Below are 27,032 nucleotides of genomic sequence, written 5' to 3' on the forward strand. Positions count from 1 at the left end.
TTTGTTTTTCATAGACTTTGTCTGTTTTGAAATGACTGGATAAAACATTGCTAAAATTGTCCTTGTTCATTCCAGTGCAGTAGTCCTTATAATTAACTGTTCAAATGCATTATTAAAATACACTATTTGTATAAATATGCTTTAATTTTGCCAAATGTTCAGTGGGAACATGTGAGCTCATGCAGCCAATGTTAGCTTGTAGTGATGCACGGTTTGACAGCGTCAGCATGCTTCAGTTCAGCTGGCGGCTAACCGAACAAGTTTGTTTGCATACTCCCTTGACCTTAACTTGAAAAAAAAGCTACAATAGTACAGTTTGTCCATTTTGATACTCCGTAGCCAGTATACACTTCCTCAAGGTAACTGAAATCTGTTACTAATTTGGAATATGTCTTAGTAGTTCAATTTTACATCAAAATAAGATGTTTGGTGCTGTATTTTAATGGAAAAAAATGTGCACGAAGACGTTGTCTCTTCTATAGTATAATGTGATTTGCAAATAATTGGATGTGCAATCCACAACCTACTGTGCGGGTGGATAATAAGGATTCCAAAAAGGAAATATTGTGCGTGTGGGGGGGGGGGGGTGTAAATATACAAATGTATTTTAAATTAACAAAATTGACCTGCTTTTTTGTAAAAAAAAAAAAAAGAAAAGGAAAAGAGAGATTTCTAATCAGACCCCACACATGCTCAGAAGTCTCCTGTGAGGGCGGAACATTTCCTAGCGACAATAGTCCTTGCAGTGCTTCTGCTGTGAAGTCTTGGAGCACCAAAAACGTATCGGCTGCAGATCTGTCCACCTTCTTGGACTTCTTAGACACTTCACTTGATTGATTTAAAACATCAACAACTGGTTGCAATGCATCCACCGCCATATCTTCAACACTGTGGCCTCTTGCCCTTTCAACTCTCTTCACTGTCTCCACATTGAAGATCTGCTGTACAGCCCTGATCCTTGACACCTCAACCCCTTTCACCCTAACAGAGCACTCAAGGAAGTCCAGAGTATGTACCCCACCACAGTGGAAACATGTTCTATTCACAGATTCTTCAATACCATACTTATGCCGTCTGCAAACATTTCACACGTGACCATATCTTTTACAATTCACACACCGTAGTGGTTTAAACACATGGTCTCCGTTCAGGTGGTTTCCTCAAACAGTATCTATAGGCGCTTCTCCTTTCTTCCATTTACCATAAGGTGCACTGACCACACCTGGGATTTTCTGAATAAGGTACTAGTCATCTATATCTAACGCGACTCCAGCTATAACAACTTTGGCAGGCACCCTGGTCTGAAGATCAATACATGTTACTTCTGATGTGGGCAATTTTGCCAGATCCAGTGCAGATTCTTCTGTTCTTCATCGACACAATTAACCAAAACAAGTCCACTTCTAGTCACCTTGATTGAACCCACCTTTCCCACTGCTCTCTTCACAGTCCTCGATAGTACAATTTCCCAAATGAACCTTGTCTAAAAAACCGCAATACGAAATGCATTATTGTACCGGTCCTTGTCTTCTACAACTTTTGCTTGTTCTCCATTCATTGTCACACACTTCACTTGCCGCACTTTCAGATTCGAGCAACAATTCCATGGATGCTGCCATTTTGGAACGGTTATCCATCTCCCTGTCATAATATAATTCTGTTATTTGTATTGTCATTGTCTCTCATTGAATGAAAAATGCTTTACTGAATAATCCCTGCTGTTGACAAATCACTGACGAAGAGGCGTAGACTTGGCTCAGGAGTGGTGCAGCGGTCTAAGGCACTGCATCTCAGTGCTAGAGCCATCACTCCAGACCCTGGTTATATTCCAGGCTGTATCACAACCTCCTGTGATTGGGAGTCCCATAGGGCAATGCACAATTGGCCCAAGTTACGTTTTGGCCAGGGTAGGCCGTCATTGTAAATAATAATTAGTTTTTAACTGACTTGCCCAGTTAAAGAAAAAATTGAAAAAAAGACTTCAGCTCTGAACATTGACTTGCCTCCAGAAAATAATTTGTGTGCCAGAACACTCACCGAAGTCCAAATATAACAAAAACGTCACAATTTTGTCATATGGGTCGGCCGTCCTTTGTAAATAAGAATTTGTTATAAAAGTAATGTTTGGGAAAGATTTGGTGAAGTGGTAAAAGAGGATGATAGGCAGTGCTATGTTATGTGAGATGCTATAAAAATTATTCACAAGACGGGGACTTCAAATGGGCCTAAGGCACGTCAAGGGAACTGTAGCCTACTGTTCAGATGGTTAAAATGGAAACTAACAGCCCCCTTAAGGGAAAAGTCCTTTTTTTCTGACAGGAAAAAAAGCTATGTGCATACTGGCTATCTGTAGGCAAACATATTTGAAGGGAAATAAGTTAGCAGAATTCTCTGTTATTCAATAAAAACATAATATTTAGAAAGGGGACGTTAGTGGGGCAATACGCCCTCCCTTTATGGGGCAAAATATGGAGCAGACAGAGATGGTCACCTCGCTTCAGGTCCTTAAGAAACTATGCAGTAACACAAGCATTTCACCACACTTGCATTAACATCTGCTAACCATGTGTATGTGACCAATAACATTGTATTTTATTTGAAAATAATTATGCATTTCAATATTTTTTAAACAAATTTAAAAATGAAAACCTGATATTTCTGGAGTCAACCCCTTTAATATGGCAAGCCTAAATAAGTTCAGGAGGAAAAATTAACTAAACAAGTCACTTTACGTGCAATAATAGATTCAACCACAAAGACCAGGGAGGTTTCCCAATCCCTCACAAAGAAGGGTAGATGTTGGTAGATAGGTAAAACATTTTTTTTAAAGCAGACATTCAAAATCCATTTGAGCATTGTTCTTAATTATATTAAAAATACTTTGGATGGTGTATCAATACCAGTGGCAACCAGTCATTCAGGGCTGGTGGGGCAGAGCCACCTATTTTGAGCCCCACCTGTTTAGATAAAAGACACTTGTTTTTTGTTGCATGTTTTGCATGTTATTTTGGCATTAATACGTGTCATATACAGTGCCTTCGGAAAGTATTCAGACCCCTTGACTTTTTCCACTTTGTTAGGTTACAGCTTTATTCTAAAATTGATTAAATAAATTTACCTTCAGGGGTCATTCAATTCAATATTCATCAATAATAAAAAAGCAGTTTCTGGCTAAAGAAACAAGACTATCAAAGGAAATCCATTAACTAATAGTACAGGTAGATGGCAAAAACGATACTACAGAGATACAAAAAGAACTTGAAATTATTCAAGGACGATCTAATGTAATCTACTACAAAAATAAAGCAAACTGGATGGAATATGGAGAAAAATGCACAAAATTCTTCCTGAATCTAACAAAAATCATTTGCAGAAACTCGTTACCGAAGACGGCGTCATCTATGATTCTACGAATTAGATTTTAAAAGAGGAAGACATGCAATCTGTAGATTAGATAGATTTAAATTGTACGTTAAACATCATAGCATAGTTGAAAGCTATGTGTTGATGCCGTGCAAGTGTTTGTACACATGCATATACACACTCTCTCATTCAAATAAACACATACAAGAACACACACACATGTATGTAATAGTGCCAGACATGCACACAAACAGTAGGCATTGCTGTTATGATTTCAGACGCCCTTGATGTCCTTTGTTTAAAAAAATATATATATTTTATTTTTGCATTGTTGTTTGCTGTTTTCTTCTGTCTTTTTCTTTTTTCTCTTTAGTTCATTCTCTTGGTTGTTGCATTGGGGGGGATCTTGGGGGTGGGGAAGGGAATTCATTATTTTTACTTATTTTCTTCTGTGGGAGGGGTCTCGAATGGTTGAGGGACATTTATTTAGAAAGAGAGGGTCCAGATTGTCTTGCCCGGCTGATTTTTACAGGTACAGGTTTTGCAGCTCTTTCAGAACATCTGCTATCTGGATTTGGGTGAAGGAGAAGCTGGGGAGGCTTGGGCAAGTAGCTGCGCGGGATGTGGAGCTGTTGGCGGGGGTTGGGGTAGCCAGGAGGAAAGCATGGCCAGCCATAGAGAAATGCTTATTGAAATTCTCGATTATTGTGGATTTATCAGTGGTGACAGTGTTACCTAGCCTCAGTGCAGTTAGCAGCTGGGAGGAGGTGCTATTATTCTCCATGGACTTTGTAGTGTGCCAAAACTTTTTGGAGTTAGCGCTACAGGATGCAAATTTCTGTTTGAAAAAGCTAGCCTTTGCTTTCCTGATTGACTGTGTGTATTGGTTCCTTTCTTCCTTGAAAAGTTGCATATCGCGGGGACTATTCAATGCTAGCGCAGTCCGCCACAGGATGTTTTTGTGCTGGTCGAGGGCAGTCAGGTGTGAACCAAGGGCTATATCTGTTATTAGTTCTACATTTTTTGAAAGGGGCATGCTTATTTAAGATGATGAGGAAATTACTTTTAAAAGAATGACCAGACATCCTCGACTGACAGAATGAGGTCAATATCCTTCCAGGTCGATTAGAAAGGCCTGCTCGCAGAAGTGTTTTTGGGAGTGTTTGACAGTGATGAGGGGTGGTCGTTTGACCGCGGACCCATAGCGGATACAGGCAATGAGGCAGTGATCGCTGAGATTCTGATTGAAAACAGCGGAGGTGTATTTGGAGGGCAAGTTGATCAGGATAATGTCTATGTGGGTGCCCATGTTTGCGGATTAAGGGTTGTACCTGATGGGTTCCTTGATGATTTGTGTGAGATTGAGGACATCTAGCTTAGATTATAGGGTGGCTGGGGTGTTAAGCATATCTCAGTTTAGGTCACCTAACAGAACAAACTCTGAAGCTAGATGGGGGGCGATCAATTCACAAATGGTGTCCAGGTCACAGCTGGGAGCGGAGGGGGGGTCGATAGCAGGCGGCAACAGTGAGAGACCTATTTCTGGAGAGATTAATTTTTTTAATTAAAAGCTTGAACTGTTTGGGCATAGACCTGGAAAGTATGGCAGAACTTTGCAGGCTTCCTCCCCCTTTGGCAGTTTTATCTTGATGGAAAATGTTCTAGCTGGGTATGGAAATCTCAGAATTTTTGGTGGCCTTCCTAAACCAGGATTCAGACAAGGCAAGGACATCGACAACTTTGGGAGGTGGCTTCTGATGTTAACATGCATGAAACCAAGACTTTTTCGGTTACAGAAGTCAACAAATGAGAGTGCCTGGGGACACACAGGGCCTGGGTTAACCTCCACAGTAGGATGAGTGTACAGCTAAGGCTATCAAAACTGGTCGTCTAGTGCGTTGGGGACAGAGAATAAAAGGAGCAGATTTCTGGGCGTGGTGAATAGATTCAGGGCATAATGTACAAACAGGGGTATGGTGGGGTGCGGGTACAGTGGAGGTAAACCCAGGCACCGAGTTATAAGAGAGGTTGCATCTCTGAACGGGCTAGTTATGCTGGGTGAGGTCACCGCATGTGTGGGAGGTGGGAAAAGGAGGTATCTGAGGGAATGCAAAGTGGGATTAGGGGCTCCGCAGTAAACTAAAACATTTATAACTATCCTAAAAAACAGTGTACAAGGCATATTGACATTTGAGAGAGACATAAAGTGAGGCATAAAGCAAACACAGGTGTGCATTGGGAGAGCTAGCTCAGTCAACAACAGGTAAGACAACAGCTAATCAGCTAAGACAACAACAACAGGTAAAATGGCGATGAATGGGCAGAGAGAGTCGGTTAACTACACACAGAGCCTGAGTTCGAGGCTGGGGCCAACAGATAAACAAAAAATAAACAAAGTGGAGTACCATTATTAGTGAACAGTCCAGCAGGCATCAGCTATGTAGCCAAGTGATCATAAGGTCCAGTGAACAGCAATAGATGGAACAGGGAAGCCGTGGGGTCGTCGTTACTATGCTACCACGCTGAGACACAGCGTTTAGCAGGGATTACAGCCTCGAGTCTTCTTGGGTATGACGCTACAAGCTTGGCACACCTGTATTTGGGTTTGAGTTTCTCCCATTCTTCTCTGCAGATCCTCTCAAGCTCTGTCAGGTTGGATGGGGAGCATCGCTGCACTGCTATTTTCAGATCTCTCTAGCGATGTTTGATCAGGTTCAAGTCCAGGCTCTGGCTGGACCACTCAAGGAAATTCAGAGACTTGTCTCGAAGCCACTCCTGTGTTGTCTTGGCTGTGTGCTTAGGGTCGAGGTCCAGCGTGCTCTGGAGCAGGTTTTCATCAAGGACGTTCCTCTTTGCGTCGATCCAGTCTCCCAGTTCCTGCCACTGAAAAACACCCCCTCAGCATGATGCTGCCACCACCATGCTTCACCATAGGAATGGTACCAGGTTTCCTCCAGACGTGACGCTTGGCATTCAGGCCAAAGAGTAGAATCTTGGTTTCATCAGACCAGAAAATCTTGTTTCTCATGGTCTGAGAGTCTTTAGATGCCTTTTGACAAACTCTAAGCTGGCTATCATGTGCCTTTTACTGAGGAGTGCCTTCCATCTGGCCACTCTACCATAAAGGCCTGATTGATGGAATGCTGCAGAGATGGTTGTCCTTCTGAAAGGTTATCCCATCTCCACAGAGGAACTCTAGAGCTCTCTCAGAGTGACCATCAGGTTCCTGGTCACCTCCCTGACCTAAGCCCTTCTCCCCTGATTGCTCAGTTTGGCCGGGTGGTCAGCTCTAGGAATAGTCTTGGTGGTTCCAAATTTCCATTTAGGAATGATGGAGGCCACTGTGTTCTTGGGGACCTTCAATGCTACAGATATGTTTTGGTACACTTCCCCAGATCTATGCCTCGACAAACTCCTGTCTCTGAGCTCTACGGACAATTCATTCGACTTCATATAGACAGGTTTGTACCTTTCCAAATCATGTCCAAACAATTGCATTTTTCACAGGTTGACTCCAATCAAGTTGTAGAAACATCTCAAAGATAATCAATAGAAACAGGATGCACCTGAATCTTATGGCAAATGGTCTGAATACTAAGGTATGTTTTTTTGCAAACGTATTCTATTTCTAGACCCTTTATTCGCTTTGTCATTGTGAGGTATTGTGTGTACATTGCTGAGGATTTAAAAAAACATTTTTTTTTAATGAATAAAGCGGTTGGGGCTGGGTTATTATAAGCAATTGCAGGCGGATGAACAAACAGTTGACCCGTGCACCATTAGACAAGTGCCTGTTTCACTTCCTTTCCCGCCAGAGTTGCCATATAGGTTCCAGAAAATTGGTCTGTATAGGTTGCGCTGTTTTGGGCTCCTTCTAGGTTACACCGCGGCCCCCATGGCATTTCAAAAAAATGTATTTCAATATGATCTGCTGCTGCTGACTATCAGGCAGTTTCTGATTGAGTGAGGAGGGCCGAAGACTTTTAGTACAATCAGAGGTCCGGAGGGGTGTGGTGTTAAGAGAGTGCTGCAGCAGGCAGCTGAAGACAGAAACACGCTTGCACTTCGTGAAAAAGTTTTACCAGTTGTAGGTTTTATTTGATGTATTTATCTATGCAAGTCAGTTAAGAACAATTTCTTATTTACAATAACGGCCTACCAAAAGGCCTCCTGCGGGGATGGGGGCTGGGATTCCAAACAAAACACACATTACGACAAGACAGACACCACAACACTACATAAACAACAACAACGTAAATAACATGGTAGCAACACAACATGACAGCAGCACAAACATTATTGGGCACAGAGAACAGCACATAGGGCAACAAGGTTGAGACAACAATAAAGCACGCGAAGGTAAGTTATTTAGATTGACATTATAGAGACACCTATTTCCAAACCTTTTCCCATAAACACAATCAAGACATAACGCTGACATTAATGGAATACAAATGTAAGCGCATTAGATGAATTCGGTCGGAGGTGATTTGCATTCTAATGTCGAATTTACTTATGGAAAATCGTACCAAGCGATGGGTTTATGCATGCTCTGTTCTAGCGCTGCGCAAGTGGACATTTGAAATGGAAGTTATGGAACTCCCTCGCATGCTTCTGTTGTGGAGAAAAGTCCACAATGAAACTGACATTAAATGTGGAGTATGATACATGTGCGTTAAAGCACTCACGTCTGTCGCCTTGAAGTGCTTTGAAAGGCAGGTCATGGCTCACATCAACACCATTATCCAAGAAACCCTAGACCCACTCCAATTTGCATACTGCCCTAACAGATCCACAGATGATGCAATCTCTATTGCACTTCACACTGCCCTTTTCCACCTGGACAAAAGGAACACCTATGTGAGAATGCCATTCATTGACTACAGCTCAGCGTTCAACACTATAGTGCCCTCAAAGCTCATCACTAAGCTAAGGACCCTGGGACTAAACACGTCCCTCTGCAACTGGATCCTGGACTTCCTGACAGGCCACCCCCAGGTGGTAAGGGTAGGTACCAACACATCGGCAACGCTGATCCTCAGAAAAAGGAGGACCGAGCACCACCCCATTCTCATCAACAGGCCTGTAGTGGAGCAGGTTGAGTGCTTCAAGTTCCTTGGTGTCCAGATCACCAACAAACTAACATGGTTCAAGCACACCAAGACAGTCATGAAGAGGGCACGACAAAACCTATTCCCCCTCAGGAGACTGAAAAGATTTGGCATGGGCCTTCAAATCCTCAAATGGTTCCACAGCTGCACCATCGAGAGCATCCTGACTGGCTGTATCAGTGCCTGGTAAGGTAATTGCTCGGCCTCTGAACGCAAGGCACTACAGAGGGTCAAGCTTCCTGCCATCCAGGACCTCTATACTAGGTGTGTCAGAAGAAGGCCCTAAAAATTGTCAAAGACTCCAGCCACCTTAGTCATAGACTGTTCTCTCTGCTAACACATGGCAAGCGGTACCGGAGTGCCTACCACATGGCAAGCGGTACCGGAGTGCCAAGTCTAGGTCCAAGAGGCTTCTAAACAGCTTCTACCCCCAAGCCATAAGACTCCTGAACATCTAGTCAAATGGCTACCCAGACTATTTGCATTGCCCCACCTCACCCCTTTTACGCTGTCACTTTAATAACTCTATCTACATGTACATATTACCTCAACTAACCGGTGCCCCTGCACATTAACTCTGTACCTGTACCCCCTGTACATAGCCTCTCTATTGTTATTTTACTGCCACTCTTTAGTCATTTGTAACTTTTATTTCTTATTCTTACTTTTTGTAGGTATTTCTTTTGTTATTGCATTGTTGGTTAAGGGCTTGTAAGTAAGCATTTCACTGTAAGGTCTACCTACACCTGTTGTGTTCTGCGCATGTGACAAAATTGGATTTGGATATGTTGGCCAACAAGTAGCCTAGCCTATTAATTTATATGCTAATGTAGCCTTATCCTAGCATTTGCCACAATATATATGTTGAAATTGTGTTATCTCTGGAGTCATTGCAAATCAATTTGTGCAAACTATTAATGGCTGTGTTTGTTTAGTTAATAGAATTGTAAGTTATCATTCGTGATCATAGTCACAGCTCTATCGCAATTGCCAGCTTGTTGTTAGAATGCATTAGATTGACGGTAAAACAAAACAAATGTTTTTTTTTTCAAGAATATTCAGTTCATATCCATATTATTAATATACGTTCGGTGATTGAAATTCCAGCAACAAAAGCAATGTTACCTGTAAATCTGATGTAGTTATGTACATGCCAAAATTGATTTATTTATAATAACAGCGTTCAAACGAGTAAATTTCACATCAATACATGTCGAATTCTATTTTGTCTTGCAACATATTCAAATGAATGTATTATGTCACGCTAACTCGCAATATTATTTTGATGGAAAACTGAATTTTGATCATTTCGTCGTTACAAGTTAAGTAGATCTTAATTCGCTGTATTATGTTATGGAAAAGAGAGTTTATTAGGTTTAATGTGTCAAACTCCCCTATTACTACGATAAAGGGGCTAGTTTTCAGGGCTTGTTGGTGGGTTTTGTATGGACAATACGCACTTTTTTTGTTAACCAAACCTGGCAACCTTGTTTCCCGCTATTTTTATCTTCCGGATTTAAGCAAGGCTCATGGCAGCAGATAGCACGATGTGTAATGGCCAAGAAACGGCCTCCGTGAACGGAGAGCCATCTTTCAAGCGACATCGGGAGAGTGGACAGGTCGAGTCCCTGCGGATTCCGAAGGAACCTCGGAATAAAGTAACCGTGGTCCTCGGTGCGCAATGGGGAGACGAGGGAAAGGGGAAAGTGGTTGACCTGCTAGCACTGGACGCGGATTTAGTCTGCAGGTGTCAGGTACGTAGCTACTCTAACTAGCTAGCAAACAAGGCATTTTGAACTTGACAAAAGTACGCCAGTCGTTCTGCTGCGTTGGCTGGGCAAAACCAATTCTAGTTAGTGTATATAATATTTAGGAAATGTGCTTACTTGATAACTTTAGCTATTTAGCAACTTATCATGCGAACGTTAGCATTGCTAGCTAAACATGTTATCTGGTGGTAGTGGGTAACAACCCATTTGTTGTTGTGGGTTATCTAGCTACAGTAACGAGTCGGTATAGTTTGGGACGTTTCAACCCGAATCTGTTCCAAACACTTCGTAAATAATAAGGTTGCCAACAAACAACGCATACAAAGTTGTATAGTGGGCAGAATAAGATACCGGGTAGGGAGTGGGTACATTTGTTACATTTTTCAATCACCACGTTTTATTCGGAAAAATGTATCACTCTAGTAGCCTATGGACAAGCTTTAAGTATAAGCTATGTGGTGAATTGATGCCTATTCGGCAGCTATTTAGCTAGGTGAATTGATCATCCTACTTTGTACGTGCTGTGCTGTTGGCATCCGTGTTAAGTTTTGGACAGATTCCTGTTGGAAAGTTCCACAAATGATGCCCACCCTACAGTAACAATTGCAGTTCGCTAAATTTCTTTTGTCGGCTTCCCTGGTAAAATACTGCATACATTGGTTTCATTCGACTAGTTCTGACTGGTGAGTAGTAAACCGTTATCTCCTGTTAACTACACAAACGTGTCCGTATTTTGTACTAAACTGTAGTTTTATAGCTGTTGAAACAAAGCTTTTCCAGTCATTTGTCTGTGCTCTGATGTAGTTGTAAAAAAACAAAAACGTGAATACACTTATCACCGGTGGAGGTGAAACAAATTCATGCTCTCTGTACTTTCAATGCCTTTTTCCTGAAGGTTGGTAAACAATGGTGCAAAACAGATGTTGCCAGTTAACTGATACTTACATGTTCGTTCACTGTGGGCTGTACTCAATTTCTGCTCCTTCTTGTTGTTCATGTAAATATTGTCTCTTTCAGGGAGGCAACAACGCAGGCCACACAGTGGTGGTGGACTCTGTGGAGTACGACTTCCACTTACTGCCCAGTGGAGTGCTCAACAAGAAGGCTGTCTCATTTATTGGTGAGTTGACCCTCTTACACTTCAGCCTCCACAATGTTTTCATTGGTTTGGTTTCCTATTCAAACCATCTGTAACTGAACTGCTCTTCCACAGGGAACGGGGTTGTGATACACCTGCCTGGCCTATTCGAGGAGGCTGAAAAGAACCTGCAGAAAGGCAACGGTGAGTATTGGCAATTGAAGAGGCCTGCAGGAAAGATGATGGTGATAAAAAGGATGAAGGAAGTGGATTCCACTGATAACACTTGACCTGCTATTTGTATTTGTCATTGTCCAGGACTGCAAGGATGGGAGACACGGTTAAAGATATCTGACCGTGCACACATTGGTAAGACATGACTGTTTGATTTACAAGTCTTTGGTTTAGTGTCTTGCAATTCTATTAATTTATGATTATTTTTTTTGTGTGTATCTGCTTTTAGTGTTCAACTTCCACCAAGCTGTTGATGGGATCCAGGAACAACAGAGACAGCTACAGGCGGGAAACAAGTGCGTGGGTTTTATTGTATGAGGAAGTGATGGTGACTGTGTTCATAAAGCGTCTCCGATTTGGAGTGCTTATCTGAGACTCTTTGAAGACGACGCCCTGTTCTTCATTTTACAATGTGGTGAAAGTGGTTGTAGCAACAACAACAAAATATTGAAGTCATTGTAGCCTTTTAGGGCTACTGCATTGGCAGTGTTCATTAATGCTGTGGCATTCCTGAATGTCCATTCTTCTGATTTTGATTGATTGTTTTCCAGTTTGGGAACCACCAAAAAGGGCATTGGACCTGCCTATTCTTCCAAAGCTGCTCGCAATGGACTGCGAGTCTGTGACCTTGTGTCTGATTTCACTGTCTTTGCGGAGAAGTTAGTACCAAAATTATTGTTTGTAAGAATGCATGTAAGTTACCTGAAATAAACTTTTGAACCTTAATGATTTTTAATGATCACTAAAAAAGTTGATGTTGATTGGTAGCTGATGGCATTTCTTCGTCCACAGGTTCCGTGTGTTGGCAGGGCAATTCCTGACTATGTACCCCGACCTAAATGTTGACATTGACAATGAGCTGCAACAACTGAAGGTGAAAAGAACACTGCTTTAATGTCCCAATATACACTACGATTCAAAGGTTTGGGGTCACTTAGAAATGACCTTGTTTTTTTAAAGAAAAGCAAAAAAGTTGTCCATTTAAAATAACATCAAATTGATTAGAAATACAGGGTAGACATTGTTAATGTTGTAAATGACTATTGTAACTGGAAACGGCTGATTTTTATGGAATATCTACATAGGCCCATTATCAGCAACCATCACTCCTGTGATCCAATGGCACGTTGTTAGCTAATCCAAGTCTATCATTTTAAAAGGCTATTTGATCATTAGAAAACCCTTTTGCAATTATGTTAGCACATAGTAGTCCACAATCATCTCCTTTGTCTGGATCACGTTGAGGGAGAGGTTGTTGTCCGGGCACCATACTGCCAGCTCTCTTGACCTCTTGTTTAGTCCCAGGGTCCTTAGCTTAGTGATGAGCTTTGTGGGCACTATGGTGTTGAACGCTGAGCTGTAGTCAATGAACAGCATTCTCACACAGGTGTTCCTTTTGTCCAGGTGGGAATGGGCAGTGTGGAGTGAGATTGCGTCGTCTGTGGATTGGTTTAGGCGGTATGCAAATTGGTGTGGGTCTAGGGTTTCTGGGATGATGGTGTTGATGTGAGCCATGACCAGCCTTTCAGAGCACTTCATGGTGACCGACGTGAGTTCTACGGGGCGGTAGTCATTTCGGCAGGTTACCTTTGCATTTTTGGTGACATGGACTATGGTGGTTTGCTTGAAACATGTAGGTATTAGCTTTGGTCAGGGAGATAGTTGCTGTGAGTACACACCCTGGTAATGCATAAAATGAATATAGCTTGCGTCACTGGGAAGCTTGTGGCTGGGTTTCCCTTTGTAGCCCCTAATAGTTTGCAAGCCCTGCCACATCTGGTGAGCGTCAGAGCCGGTGTAGTAGGATTCAATCTTAGTCCTCTATTGACGGTTTGCCTGTTTGATGGTTTGTATGAGGGCATAGCAGGATTTATTTTAAGTGTCTGGATTAGTGTCCCGCTCCTTGAAAGCGGCAACTCTAGCCTTTAGCTCGGCACGGATGTTGCCTGTAAATCCATGGCTTCTGGTTGGGATATGTACTTACTGTCACTGTGGGGACGACATTGTCGAAACACTTATTGATGAAGCCAGTGACTGGTATACTCCTCAATGCCATTGGATGAATCCCGGAACATATTCCAGTCTGCTAGCAAAACAGTCCTGTAGTGTCCGTGCCATCTGACCACTTTCGTATTGAGTGAGTCGCTGGTACTTCCTACCTTTGCTTGTTAGCAGGAATCAGGAGGATATAATTATGGTCAGATTTGACAAATGGAGGGAGAGCTTTATGCATCTGTGTGTGGAGTAAACGTGGTCTAGAGTTATTATTATTTTTTTTAAATTTTTGTGACACGTGATATGCTGGTAGAAGTTAGGTTCAAACGGATATAAGTTTGCCTGCGGATAAAGTCCCTGACCATTTGGAGCGCCGCTTCTGGATGAGTATTTTCTTGCCTGCTTCTGGTTAGGGATGCTAGTCCACTGATCTCTTGTTTGTGCCCAATGAATGTGATCCTGTTCTCTCTACAGGCAATTACTGTCTCAGTTGAGCTGATTCCATGCAGAACAGCTCTTGTTAGTCTTTCAGGGGGAGCTAGAAAACTTAAGATACTGAGATGTTTCTCTGTAGGTAGGTGGTCACTGAATTTTTTTTTTTTTCCTCTTTTCCAACCAGGTGTATGCTGAGAGGTTGCGGCCCCTTGTCACCGATGGGGTGTACTTCATGCACAAGGCCCTCACTGGTCCCAGTAAGAAGATTCTGGTGGAGGGAGCCAATGCAGCCCTCTTGGATATTGACTTTGGTGAGAACAGAAGGGTTTGAGGGGGGGTAAATTATTATGCTATTTAGTGATGGCCATTGGAATATAATTTGAAGGAAATCAAATAATTTGTCTTTTTCAGGCACCTACCCGTTTGTGACATCCTCTAACTGCACTGCTGGGGGGGTGTGCACTGGCCTGGGTGTGCCCCCGTCCTATGTGGGGAGAGTGTATGGTGTGGTCAAGGCCTACACCACCCGGGTGGGCGTTGGAGCTTTCCCCACTGAGCAGGACAATGTGAGTGGATAGTGTTTGTGTTTTGCAGAATTGTCTTAAGTCATACAGTATGAATTTCTAGGGGTGTAAACTTACTGTCTAGGAACCATCTCTTCTAGTACTTCATATTTACATTCAGTTTATAGTGAATCCCAGATCTGACTGCTGTGTTGATTGTGGTCCAGGAGATTGGCAACTTGTTGCAGTCCAGAGGGAGGGAGTTTGGTGTGACGACGGGCCGGCGGCGCCGCTGTGGCTGGCTTGACTTGATCCTTGTCAGATATGCCCACATGGTCAATGGCTTCACTGCGTAAGGCTTGGTCTCGCCTCCTGCTTGTCCTTCTTTCTGGATGTGTTCCATACTGTATGCATTGTAATTATTGGATCATCGTGTTCAGTCTGTTGTACTTGTGTATGCCTCCACTATGTTCAGTTGCTGTCTATTTATTGCATAACTGTGTTTGACACCACTGTTTCTCTCCGACAGCATCGCTCTGACCAAGCTTGACGTCCTCGACACGCTGCCAGAGATCAAAGTGGGTGTGTCCTACACTGTAGATGACGAATCCCTTCCCAGTTTTCCTGGTAAGTTTCTACCTGTCTAGGGGGACTTATTGTATAGTTGCTCTGTTCACTTTAACCTTACACATTTGATTTGGCTTGCCCTGCATGCTGACTTCCATCTTATTCCCTGTCTTTCCCTCTGTAGCCAATATGGACATGCTGATGCGGGTGTCAGTGAAGTATGAGACGCTACCTGGATGGTGCTGCAGCACTGAGGATGTGCGGTGCTTTGAGGAGCTGCCCCCTCAGGCACAGAGCTACATCCACTTCATCGAGGACTTCTTGCAAGTGCCAGGTTAGTCAAGAAACAAGTATTTATGGTGATTAAGCAGCCTTACTGAAAACAAACCTTGTTTTGATATTGATGATATATTCACTGTGAATTTGATTTGATTTTCAGTGAAATGGGTTGGAGTTGGGAAATCCAGAGAAAGCATGATCAAGCTGTTCTGATCAGTTTGGGAACTGATATCTTTTGGTTTTCTTGCCATTACAACAGCTGATTGGGAGAAGACTGATGTTGATGAATACTTGGATGACCATAAACCTTGGGTTAAAGTCCCAAAGTCTGTTCTGCAGAAAAGCAAAAACTTCACCAGCAATGTTATTAGTGAAATGTATAACCTGCATTCTATAGCTTTCTTTTTTTCTGATATGACTATATTGACCATTATGTTCATCCTCTGTGTGTAATGGACAGACTGGTATTAAATCTTAAACAACTGTAGTAACCATACCAGGCTTTCATCAACCATTTCATTGAAGTAGTAATATGTTTTTACAACTGTTTGGGTTGTTTTTTTGTTTGGTTTCTTTTAAAACAAGATTTTAAAATTACTTCACCTTGCAGTTATTTTTTTACACTATCTTTGCTTAAGGGTTGCGATACTAGGCTAATGTTTTTAAGGAGGCCTCATAATTAGGTCTTTGGATGAGCTGGCCTGTTGTATGAAGGAATTATTGTCAGGATTTTAGATTCTAAAGGGATGCTGTCTGAATGCCTTGATTTCCTATTGATCATTAAAACTTCTTCAGGATTGGTGGGTCCCCTGCGGGACGGTTGAGCTAACGTAGGCTAATGCGATTAGCATGAGGTTGTAAGTAATGAACATTTCCCAGGACATAGACATATCTGATATTGGCAGAAAGCTTAAATTCTTGTTAATCTAACTGCACTGTCCAATTTACAGTAGCTATTTCAGTGAAAGAATACCATGCTATTGTCTGAGGCGATTGCACAGTTTTGAACATAGTTATTAATAAACATATTAGGCACATTTGGGCAGTCTTGATACAACATTTTGAACAGAAATGCAATGGTTCATTGAATCAGACTAAAACTTTGCACATACACTGCCATCTAGTGGCCAATATCCAGATTACACCTGGGCTGGTTAAATTATGGCCTTTCTCTTGCATTTTCAAAGATGATGGTACAAAAAAATACAGTATAGAAAATATGTTGTATTTTACCAGATCTAATGTGTTTTTCTCCTACATTCCTTTCACATTTCCACAAACTTCAGTGTTTCCTTTCAAATGATACCAAGAAGATGCATATCCTTGCCACAGGCAGTTTGATTAGGGTATGTCATTTTAGGCGGGGAAAAAAAGGGGCCGATCCTTAACCTCTTTAAGATCAAGAACTTGTGATTGCACACAAACACACCTGCTGATGTCTAGAACCTGGGTGGAACTCCACTTTCAATGTATATACAAACTACAAATGTTTTCCATTATTTCTTTCGGTGTAATGAAGTAAACAATATGCTTCTACTCCCCTACAGTTATCAATAAAATTCTAAGTGTCATTGCTGTTTTGTTGATTAGTATCATGTGTATGTTCTTCTCTGGAGTATTTGGTCTGCTGTCCAATAAAAGCGGTAATTTCCCTTCTCTCTTTGTCAATGGCCCTGTTCAAGAGGATCATAAGCGTAATGTATAGTTGTTCATAAATTGACTGACTTATTGATCAAATTATGAGCAGTTATTTATTTACATTTATGATTCAAGGTTCTTTGTAGGTCAGTCGGCAGTTGTCTGCAATGTGGAACAAGTCCATTTTCAAGACGAGCCGTGTTCTTGACCATCAAATCCATGATGCATTGTGGGTAAATGGTGACTGACTGAGCGACAAATCTGTTGTAGCGAGAAACACAAGCATTTCGCTACACCCGCAATAACATCTGTTAAATGTGTATGTGATCAATAAAATGTGATTACAATAAGTAGTTATTTCTGATGCAATGTGATATGTAGACCAGTCAATTGGCTGTTGCCTGCAATATCGAACAAGCCTTATTTAGGCCCCTTTTTCTCTGGTGTTTATCACCTCTTTGACCTGTGACCAGTCTATACACAGACATCACATTGACATTTCACACAAATGAGCCGAGCCATTCAAGCTGCAAAGGTCCTGGTTACAACCATTTGATAATGTGAAAAAAATATCCAAACTAGTACAGAATTATTTGATCACATGTATGATTTTAGGTTGAATTCTCATAAGGGCTATTCTCTGTTTTCTATTTGGGATCTACAGCAAAGACATGCAAATGACGAATGGACTGGTCTGAATTTGTCCAACTGGGCACCCTTACAACGTAATGCGCTAAACTAGACGTATACGTGGCGCTGACGTCAGCGTTTAGCGGAAGGACCAGTTCCTTCGTAGGCAGTGGAGTGATCAAATAAATATTATTTATTTACCGGTAAGAGATTGTTGGTATTTAAAACTTAATTATGTCTCGAAAAGATATCCTGATAACACTTGTTTAGTCATGTATCTACTCTGTTTTTGTCGTGCCAATATTTTATAGCTAACGTTAAGCTTATTCAGCTTTGGAAGACAGAACGCTAGCTACTAATAGCAGCAGGCTTGTTATGACTATTGGGCGTATTCGTTTTGCGTGGCCCGATTGCCTCGGGTGTGCGGGTTGGAACATTTTAAACCATTCCATTGGTCCTTAAGTGAAATCTACACCCACCCTGGGCACCGGGTCATGTGAAATGAACTAGCCCATTTGCCGTTCACTCACCATCCACAAAATCTTTCAATTTTCTGTTAGTGCTAGCGTGTTACCTATATTCTCCTACATATGTATAACATTATTTATCAATATTGATGCCGTTTGTCCGATATAATATACTGTTACGACCCTGGGTTTATAAGCGCGGATATCGACTCTACCAGTTGAGCATACTTTTGGTGCACATTCGATAGCGCGCTGGACTTCGGGCTAGAAGGTCGAGGGTTCGCGCTCCCTGCTTGTTTCATTACAATACTTTACTGGATTCTGAGAGTAGCCTGAGCTATTTTGGACTGTTTGGCCAATCACTGAAGCTGGAGACTCATATCTCCCTCACTAGATTTAAGCACCAGCAGTCAGAGCAGCTCACAGATCACTGCACCTGTGCAAAGCCCATCTGCTCATCCCCATACTTTTATTTATTATTACACATTATTAGCACCCGTCCCGCATCACTACTCTGGATGGTTCTGATTTAGAATATCTGGACAACTACAAATACCTAGGTGTCTGGTTAGACTGTAAACTCTCATTCCAGACTCACATGAAGCATCTCCAATCCAAAATTAAATCTAGACTTGGCTTTCCATTTCGCAACAAAGCATACTTCACTCATGCTGCCAAACATACCCTCGTAAAACTGACTATCCTACTGATCCTTGACTTCGGTGATGTCATTTACAAAATAGCCTCCAACACTCTACTTAGCAAATTGGATGCAGAAGAAGATGTGCATCTGTTTTGTCACCAAAGCCCCATATACTGCCCACCACTGCGACCTGTATGCTCGAGTCGGCTGGCCCTCGCTACATATTCGTCGCCAGACCCACTGGCTCCAAGTCATCTAGAAGTCTTTGCTAGGTAAAGCCACGCCTTTTCTCAGCTCACTGGTCACCATAGCAGCACCCACCCATAGCAAGCAGGTATCACCAAAACCAATTCCTCCTTTCTTGTCTGCTTCTGGTTAGGGATGCTAGTCCACTTATCTCTTGTTTGTGCCCAATGAATGTGATCCTGTTCTCTCTACAGTTCTCTGCTGCCAATGACTGGAACGAATTGCAAAAATCACTGAAGCTGGAGACTCATATCTCCCTCACTAACTTTAAGCACCAGCTGTCAGAGCAGCTCACAGGTCACTGCACCTGTGCATAGCCTATCTGTAAATAGCCCATCCAACTACCTCATCCCCATACTGTTATTTATTATTATTTTTTAGCTCCTTTGCACCCCAGTATCTCTACTTGCACATTCTTCTTCTGCACATCTATCACTCCAGTGTTTAATTGCTAAATTGTAATTATTTTGCCACTTTGGCCTATTTAGTGCCTTACCTCCCTTATCCTACCTAATTTTCACACACTGTATATAGACTTTTTCTATTGTGTTATTGACTGTATGTTTGTTTATTCCATGTGTAACTCTGTTGTTGTTTGTGTCGCACTGCTTTGCTTTATCTTGACAAGGTTGCAGTTGTAGATGAGAACTTGTTCTCAACTAGCCTACCTGGTTAAATAAAGGTTAAATAAAAAATGAACTAACAATCAAACATGTGCAAGGCATTCAGTGAATAAACAGCTAGTACCTCAACCAGTATAGGTTTGCTGGATTGTTCATTTTGCAATCCTGGGTTTTGTAGATTTTTTAAGCAAGCACACTTTTCTTGACCAGAAGATTCTTGGTTGAATTGTGAGTAAAAACCTTGATTGTAATGATTGAATTTAGCTATGGGTCATTCAAGCTATTAGCATGTTTACAATCGGGCACATTATGTAACAGTACATGATGCTTTTTCTGGGAATCAGGATTTGGTGGTAGCTAAGAAAAAACGATTTTACCTAACAGTTATTTACCCTAAACATTGGTTATCACATTTTTCATCGACTACTCTGTTCTTTTATCTTTTAGTAAACAAGAGAACATGAAGAAAAGTCTAGAAGTTGAGAAAAGTCTAGTAGACTAGTCTATCAGTGTATTGATTGCTACTCTCAAACCCAGAAAGTTCTTGAAGAGGATGTCTCTTTTGCTTTCTTTGCAGAGTGTCTGTATACATTCACACCAGTTGGTCTGTGGGCTTATTCTATCCTCAGGAACTCAAGTGAAACAATCTCCTTGTTGTCTGCCTAGTAGCTACTGTCTCATTTCAGACCCAGGGCTTTCCGGGAAAGTTTTTGAAGAGCTTGTCCTGTTGAGTACACAAGTGTTTTTGATGGATCTTCAACATTATTCATACTGAAATCTGACTCCGTTTTTCCTCCAGCAGGTGATGTGCCTGAGCATCCATGAACACGCGTCGTCGCCACGGTCCTAGGAACAGCCAGGAAGGGGTGTACCTAGGGCCTGCCCAGACCCAGTCACCACTGATCCAGTTGCAGGACCCACAACTCCCAGCCCCCAGTCCACCGCCACCTGCTCCACTGGTGGACATAAGCAACATGTCGGGCAGGGACCGCACCAATGAGTTCCAGTCAGTCTGCAGGTCACTACAGGGGAGACAGGTGAGCAACATGGAGAGACCGTATGTCTTTTAATAATAATATGTATGTTCTCAATTACTAGCTTTACCAAAATAGATGTGACAGATTAGCACCATATAGAGATGTTTATTTATTATTGTTATGTACAGTACCAATCAAAAGTTTGGACATAACTACTCTTTCCAGGGTTTTTCTTTATTTTTACCATTTTCTGCATTGTAGAATAATAGTGAAGACATCAAAACTATGAAATAACACACATGGAATTTTGTAGTAACCAAAAAATTGTTAAACAAATCAAAATATATTTGAGATTTGTCAAAGTAGCCAGCCTTTGCCTTGATGACAGCATTGTACACTCTTGGCATTCTCTCAACCAGCTTCATGAGGTATAGTCACCTGGAATGCATTTCAATTAACAGGTGTGCCTTGTTAAAAGTTAATTTGTGGAATTTCTTTCCTTGTTAATGTGTTTGAGCCAATCAGTTGTGTTGTGACAAGGTAGGGGGATATACAGAAGACAGCCCTATTTGGTAAAATACCAAGTCCATATTATGACAAGAACAGGTAAAATAAGCAAAGATAAATGACAGTCCATCATTACTTTAAGATATGAAGATCAGTTAATCTGGAAAATGTCAAGTATTTTGAAAGTTTTTGCGACTGCACTTTAAGAAACTATCAAGCGCTATGATGAAACTGGCTCTCATGAGGACCGCCACAGGAAAGGAAGACCCAAAGTTACCTCTGCTGCAGAGAATAAGTTCATTAGAGTTCCCAGCCTCAGAAATTGCAGCCCAAATATATGCTTCACAGAGTTCAAGTAACAGACACATCTCAACATCAACTGTTCAGAGGAGACTGTGAAGCAGGCCTTCATAGTCGAATTGCTGCAAAGAAACCACTAGTAAAGGACACCAATAATAAGAAGAGTCTTGCTTGGGCCAAGAAACTTGAGCAATGGACGTTAGACCAGTGGAAATCTGTCCTTTGGTCCGATGAGTCCAAATTAGAGTTTTTTTAGTTTCAACCGCCTCGTCTTTTTGAGACGCAGATTAGGTGAACGGATGCTCTCCGCATGTGTGGTTCCTACCGTGAAGCATGGAGGAGGAGGTGTGATGGTGTGGGGGTGCTTTGCTAGTGACACTGTCTGTGATCTATTTAGAATTCAAGGCACACTTAACCAGCATGGCTACAACATCATTCTGCAGCAACATGCCATCCCATCTGGTTTGTGCTTAGTGGGACTATCATTTGTTTTTCAACAGGACAATGATCCAACACACCTCCAGGCAGTGTAAGGGCTATTTGACCAAGAATGAGAGTGATGGAGTGTTGCGTCAGATGACCTGGCCTCCAAAATCATCCATCCTCAAACAAATTGAGATGGTTTGTGATGAGTTTTACTTCACAAGGAATAGTGAAGGAATAGCAGCCAACAAGTGTTCAGCATTTGTGGCAACTCCTTCAAGACTGTTGGAAAAGTATTCCAGGTGAAGCTGGTTGAGAGAATGCCAAGAGTGTGCAAAGCTATCATCCAGGCTAAGGGTGGCTACTTTGAAGAATTTAAAATGTTTTTTTAACACTTTTTTTGTGAACCACATGATTCCATATGTGTTATTTCATAGTTTTGATGTCTTCACTATTATTCTACAATGTATAAAATAGTACAAATAAAGAAATACCCTTGATAGATAGGTGTGTCCAAAATTTTGACTGGTACTGTATGTTTTGAACGAGCACCAACTGTCGAATCATAACATTCAGGCACACCAAAATAGTTGTGCTTGACATTTGCACACTGATCAATGTTGGTTGATTGTTCCTTATTCTTTCTGTTTTCTTCAGAATGCGGTCCAGTCCAGCAAGCCAGCCCTCAGTGCAGTCAGACAGCGCAGTGACTTTACACTCATGGCAAAGTTAGGACATTACACTGTGTTAATAACATGTTATTGAATGAGAATAGTAGATGATTTTGAGAACAGATACATTTGATGTATAGCCTTCTATTGGTATCCGTATACTCAACTGTTCGTTATGTTTCTTTCTATTTAACAGGAGGATTGGGAAGGACTTGAGTAACACTTTCGCCAAACTGGAAAAACTCACAATACGTAAGGAAGCAACTTTTTTAGTTTTTGCGTCCACAATGTGATTTGTGCATCTGGAACTCACTGACTCTTATCTTGTCTAGTTGCCAAAAGGAAATCTCTTTTTGATGACAAAGCTGTGGAGATTGAGGAGTTAACCTACATTGTTAAACAGGTGAGGAGATATGTATAGTAGATTTAGCTGCTATACTTTGTTGTTACACTACAGAGTTTATATGTAGAGGATGCTGTTCAGGAACACTTTATTAGATGGCCATTGGGATGTGAAGGTAAAAGCAAGCTGTCTGTTTTTTCTTGTCTTTGTCCAGGACATAAACAGTCTGAATAAACAGATAGCACAGCTGCAGGGTCTTGTGCGCTCCAGACAGAGTCAGAATGGCAAACACCTACAGACACATTCCAACAGCATCGTTGTCTCCCTCCAGGTAACTTCCATGCTCTGACAGTCTGATATGTCCATTGGTTTTATCCAATGAAGAATAGTGCGTGTCACTTTTCCATGTAGCGTTCATTTTATAACAGCCCTTTTCTGTTCTAGTCCCAACTGGCATCAATGTCAAACGACTTCAAGTCGGTGCTGGAGGTCAGGACAGAGGTAAGACAGACACACATCTTTTACAGTAAATATTTTGACGAGACTAGTTTTGATTGGATGTTCCATGTATATTTGTTGATTTATAAACCGTTTTATACAGATTTTCTTCTCAACTCCCCCACACTCTTTTCCTTCTGTAGAACCTCAAAGAGCAGAAGAGTAGAAGAGATCAATTTTCTCAAGCCCCAGCATCCTCCTCCCATCTACATGCCAGCAACTTCGGTGAGATAAACTATTATCATCTCATCAGCTTCACAACAAGCACTAAACAGTACAACCTGACCTCTCTCTCTCTCCCCCCTTCTCTCTCTCTCTCTCTCCTCCCTTCTCTCTCTCTCCTCTCATCTCTCTCTCTCCTCCCTTCTCTCACTCTCTCTTGCAGGTAACTCATTGTTAATGCAGGACGACTCTAAAAGGACAGCTGAAGTCTCTATAGACATGAACTTCCGTGCCAGCCAACAGCTGCAGCTTGTCAATGAACAGGTATTACCTCCAATCCTCTTGATGATGAGAAGCATTATAATGATTGTGACAATAACAGTGACATTTAAAACACACTTTGACGCAGTGTCCTCTTTCGATACAAATGCTTTTATTGACTGAGACTTGTTTCTGGAGTCATGTGTCAATCAATAATACTGTTTGTTGCTTAATAATTTGCATTCATTCTAAGTGGTGTCACTCTTATGGTGTGTTTGTATAGGACTCGTACATCCAGAGCCGTTCAGACACCATGCAGAACATAGAAACCACCATTGTAGAGCTGGGCTCCATCTTCCAGCAGCTGGCCCACATGGTGAAGGAGCAGGAGGAGACAGTGCAGAGGTGAGGGAGAGATGAAGAGAGAGCCAGAGATGATCAAGCCACTAGTTAAGATGCTTTTCCCCTGATATAACATTGTTGTTCTGATGTTTTGTTGAGCTTGCATATCCAGCAATGATCAGACAGGGCATGCAGTGGTAAGCCGGTTAATGAAACCTCTGACACTCATTGACCTCCCATTTCCCATCCTCTTTCCTGCAGAATTGATGCCAATGTGGAGGACACCCAGCTCAACGTGGACATGGCACACTCCGAGATCCTCAAGTACTTTCAGTCTGTCTCATCCAACCGCTGGCTCATGGTCAAAATCTTCCTCGTCCTCATAGTCTTCTTCATCGTCTTTGTGGTCTTCTTTGCTTGAGGAGCAGGGGGGAACTTGGCTAAGGATGAGAGAGGGAGGGATTGTGCTGGATGAGAGCAGTTTCTCCTTTGTTTCAATCTTTCTCTCCTTGTGGTTTAAAGAAAATACCACTACTAACACACAATTCTGCATATGCTAAGATGTGGTTATGTTGATAATGAATAGCTGTATGGTAGAAAGAAGTTGAAAAATATGATTATTCTTATTACCATCCATTAAATGGAGTAAATAGATGAAATCGATAATGCACGATAGAAGACTATTGCAGTTGGATTGAAACTCTCTTCTGTTGTCTTCATGCGTTGTTTCTGTAATTTGTAGAAAACATTCCTACTTCTTGTAGGACAGGGTCAATCCAAAGAGAAATTGAGTCGGAATAGGAGACTGGTAGATTCATTTGGCCTTAAAAGACCTGTATGCTGAATCTCTGAGGGACGTTACTCCTCACAATGCACCTCACTGCCAGCAGTAATACCTCCGTTAGGATTTTAGGGCTGATTGACAAGGCCATGTGAATGACCTCTGACCTTCAATCTCTTCTTTGATGGTTAGGAAAGCTGATAGGAAATGTTTGGCCACTCTTAACCTAAACTGTACATGCATTGTGTTCCACAATGATATCATGCACATGAAAGGACATCCATCATGACAGTCAACTTGCCGTGGTTGACCTTAGATAGATGAATGTACTGTGTAAGTGAAGCATTGCCAGTACTTCTGGTGCTTTTATTTTCTCTAGTCAGATACTGAACTGTATGTGCACAACTGCTTTGCCTTTTACAGCTACCATAGAATATCTTTGAATTAAGATACATTATTTTCAATAAACTGGTTATTTAAATGATGTTCAATCAGAGTCTGCACATAACACCAAATGAGTGGTGTTTTACAGACAGGTGTTCCACATTTTTCACCCCCTGCCTCTCCCCTAATACCCACCCACCCACATACACACACACACACACTTCATAAATGTTCAATGTTCACACATTTTTTGGGGACTAAATCTCTGTTTTATCTATGTCTCTGAGGTATCTGTAAAGGTAAATTAGTTGTAATTCAAATTTGTTATGTCTCTCCTTTTTGTTCAAGAGAATGACTTGGAGACACCAAAAAAATATTCAAATGTACAAACTCATCTGCTAAGCTAATATTCTGGAACCCAGAAATATTGGAATGGACATTTTTTTAAACTGTTTCACACATTTGCTCTCTTCTGTCTCTGGATATCTTGGAGGAAGTATTGTAGGTCACTGCTAATTTTATTGATACCCCTAATTTCTGTATTTTATCATAAGCTTTTGTTGTAGAAACTGCAAATGTGTAAGCAAAAATTAAAAATAATTTTAAAAGTTTTGTTTTTCATTGTCAACAGGAATGTGTTTGTTTTAGTGTAGTCACCACCATAACACTGACATATAGGTGTATTGTTATCAAGTTTAGGGTTCATTCTAAATTAGTCAAAACAGTTTGTTTGCATTCTTTGGAAGCTAAACAGTTTATTTACATAGCCTTGTTTTTCAGAATAATGAAATCTTCCATTAAGAAACAGAACATATACAGTGTCTTCAGGAAGTATTCATACCCCTTGACTTATTCCACATTTTGATATGTTACAACCTAAATACAACAGGTTTTTTCCCCCTCAGCCATCCACACACACACACACAATACCTCATAATGACAAAGTGAAAACATGTTTTCAGACATTTTACCAAATGTTGTTGAGAATGAAATACAGAAATATCTCATTTATATAAGTATTCACACCCCTGAGTCAATACTTTGTAGAAGCACCTTTGGCGGCGATTACAGCTTTTAGTCGTCTTGGGCATGTCTGTATCGGCTTTGCACATCTGGATTTGGGGATTTTCTCCATTCTTCCTTACAGATTTTCTCAAGCTCTCTTAAGTTAGTAGGGGAGCGGCGTTGAACAGCAATGTTCAAGTCTTTCCACAGATTTTCAATGGAATTGAAGTCTGGGCTCTGGCTGGGCCACTCAAGGACTTCACATTCTTGTTCTGATGCCATTCCAGCGTTGCATTGGCTGTATGCTTAGGGTCATTTATCCTGTTGGAATGTAAATCTTCGCCCCAGTCTCAGGTCGTTTGCACTCTGAAGCAAGTTCTCATCAAGGATTTACCTCTGATTTGGCTCCATTCATTGTTCCCTCTATCCTTACCAGTCTCCCAGTCCCTGCTGCTGAAAAGCATCCCCAGAGCATGATGCTGCCACAAAGCTTCACGGTAGAGATGGTGTTATATGGGTGATGAGCTGTGCATGGGTTCCTGCAGACATAGCGCTTTGCATTCTGCATTAATTACTGTTCATAACTGCATTACAGACAAAGGTCCTGGAGCTCCATTAGTTTCCCAGGGGTAACAGTGTATGTCTCCCTCGGGTGTGGTCCTAGTCAGCTGTAGTAAATGTCTGCATATTTCTGTCAACCTCTCTTGGTGGAGACGGTCAGTGTGTTTCAGCAGGGCTCCAAACTCCAGCATCAGGGTGTGGGCGACCAGCTCCTCTGGGAAATGCTGGGCTGGGAC

The 27,032-nt window shown here is 41.6% G+C and overlaps 2 protein-coding genes across 3 annotated transcripts; both read left to right on the top strand.

Moving 5' to 3' along the window:
• Positions 1-9,969: 9,969 nt before the first annotated feature.
• LOC135544295 (adenylosuccinate synthetase isozyme 2-like) lies at positions 9,970-16,990 on the top strand. Its single transcript, XM_064971790.1, has 13 exons — positions 9,970-10,228; positions 11,261-11,363; positions 11,457-11,525; positions 11,640-11,690; positions 11,785-11,851; positions 12,107-12,214; positions 12,348-12,429; positions 14,170-14,296; positions 14,397-14,551; positions 14,716-14,840; positions 15,018-15,115; positions 15,240-15,389; positions 15,495-16,990. Exons 1-13 carry the CDS (start codon positions 10,004-10,006, stop codon positions 15,545-15,547), a joined length of 1,413 nt encoding a protein of 470 aa, XP_064827862.1. The 5' UTR covers positions 9,970-10,003; the 3' UTR covers positions 15,548-16,990.
• Positions 16,991-17,716: 726 nt separating this feature from the next.
• LOC135544296 (syntaxin-5-like) lies at positions 17,717-25,838 on the top strand. 2 transcript variants are annotated; one of them, XM_064971792.1, is made up of 11 exons: positions 17,717-17,805; positions 20,384-20,618; positions 22,446-22,516; positions 22,656-22,711; positions 22,792-22,862; positions 23,017-23,133; positions 23,247-23,303; positions 23,444-23,525; positions 23,686-23,786; positions 24,007-24,128; positions 24,327-25,838. In XM_064971792.1, exons 2-11 carry the CDS (start codon positions 20,403-20,405, stop codon positions 24,484-24,486), a joined length of 1,053 nt encoding a protein of 350 aa, XP_064827864.1. In that variant the 5' UTR covers positions 17,717-17,805; positions 20,384-20,402; the 3' UTR covers positions 24,487-25,838. The 2 variants fall into 2 exon arrangements, with proteins under 2 accessions (XP_064827864.1, XP_064827863.1); XM_064971791.1 differs by having other exon boundaries at positions 17,723-17,805; positions 20,381-20,618.
• Positions 25,839-27,032: the final 1,194 nt, after the last annotated feature.

Source organism: Oncorhynchus masou, chromosome 8, assembly GCF_036934945.1.
Source record: "Oncorhynchus masou masou isolate Uvic2021 chromosome 8, UVic_Omas_1.1, whole genome shotgun sequence".
Taxonomy (NCBI): domain Eukaryota; kingdom Metazoa; phylum Chordata; class Actinopteri; order Salmoniformes; family Salmonidae; genus Oncorhynchus; species Oncorhynchus masou.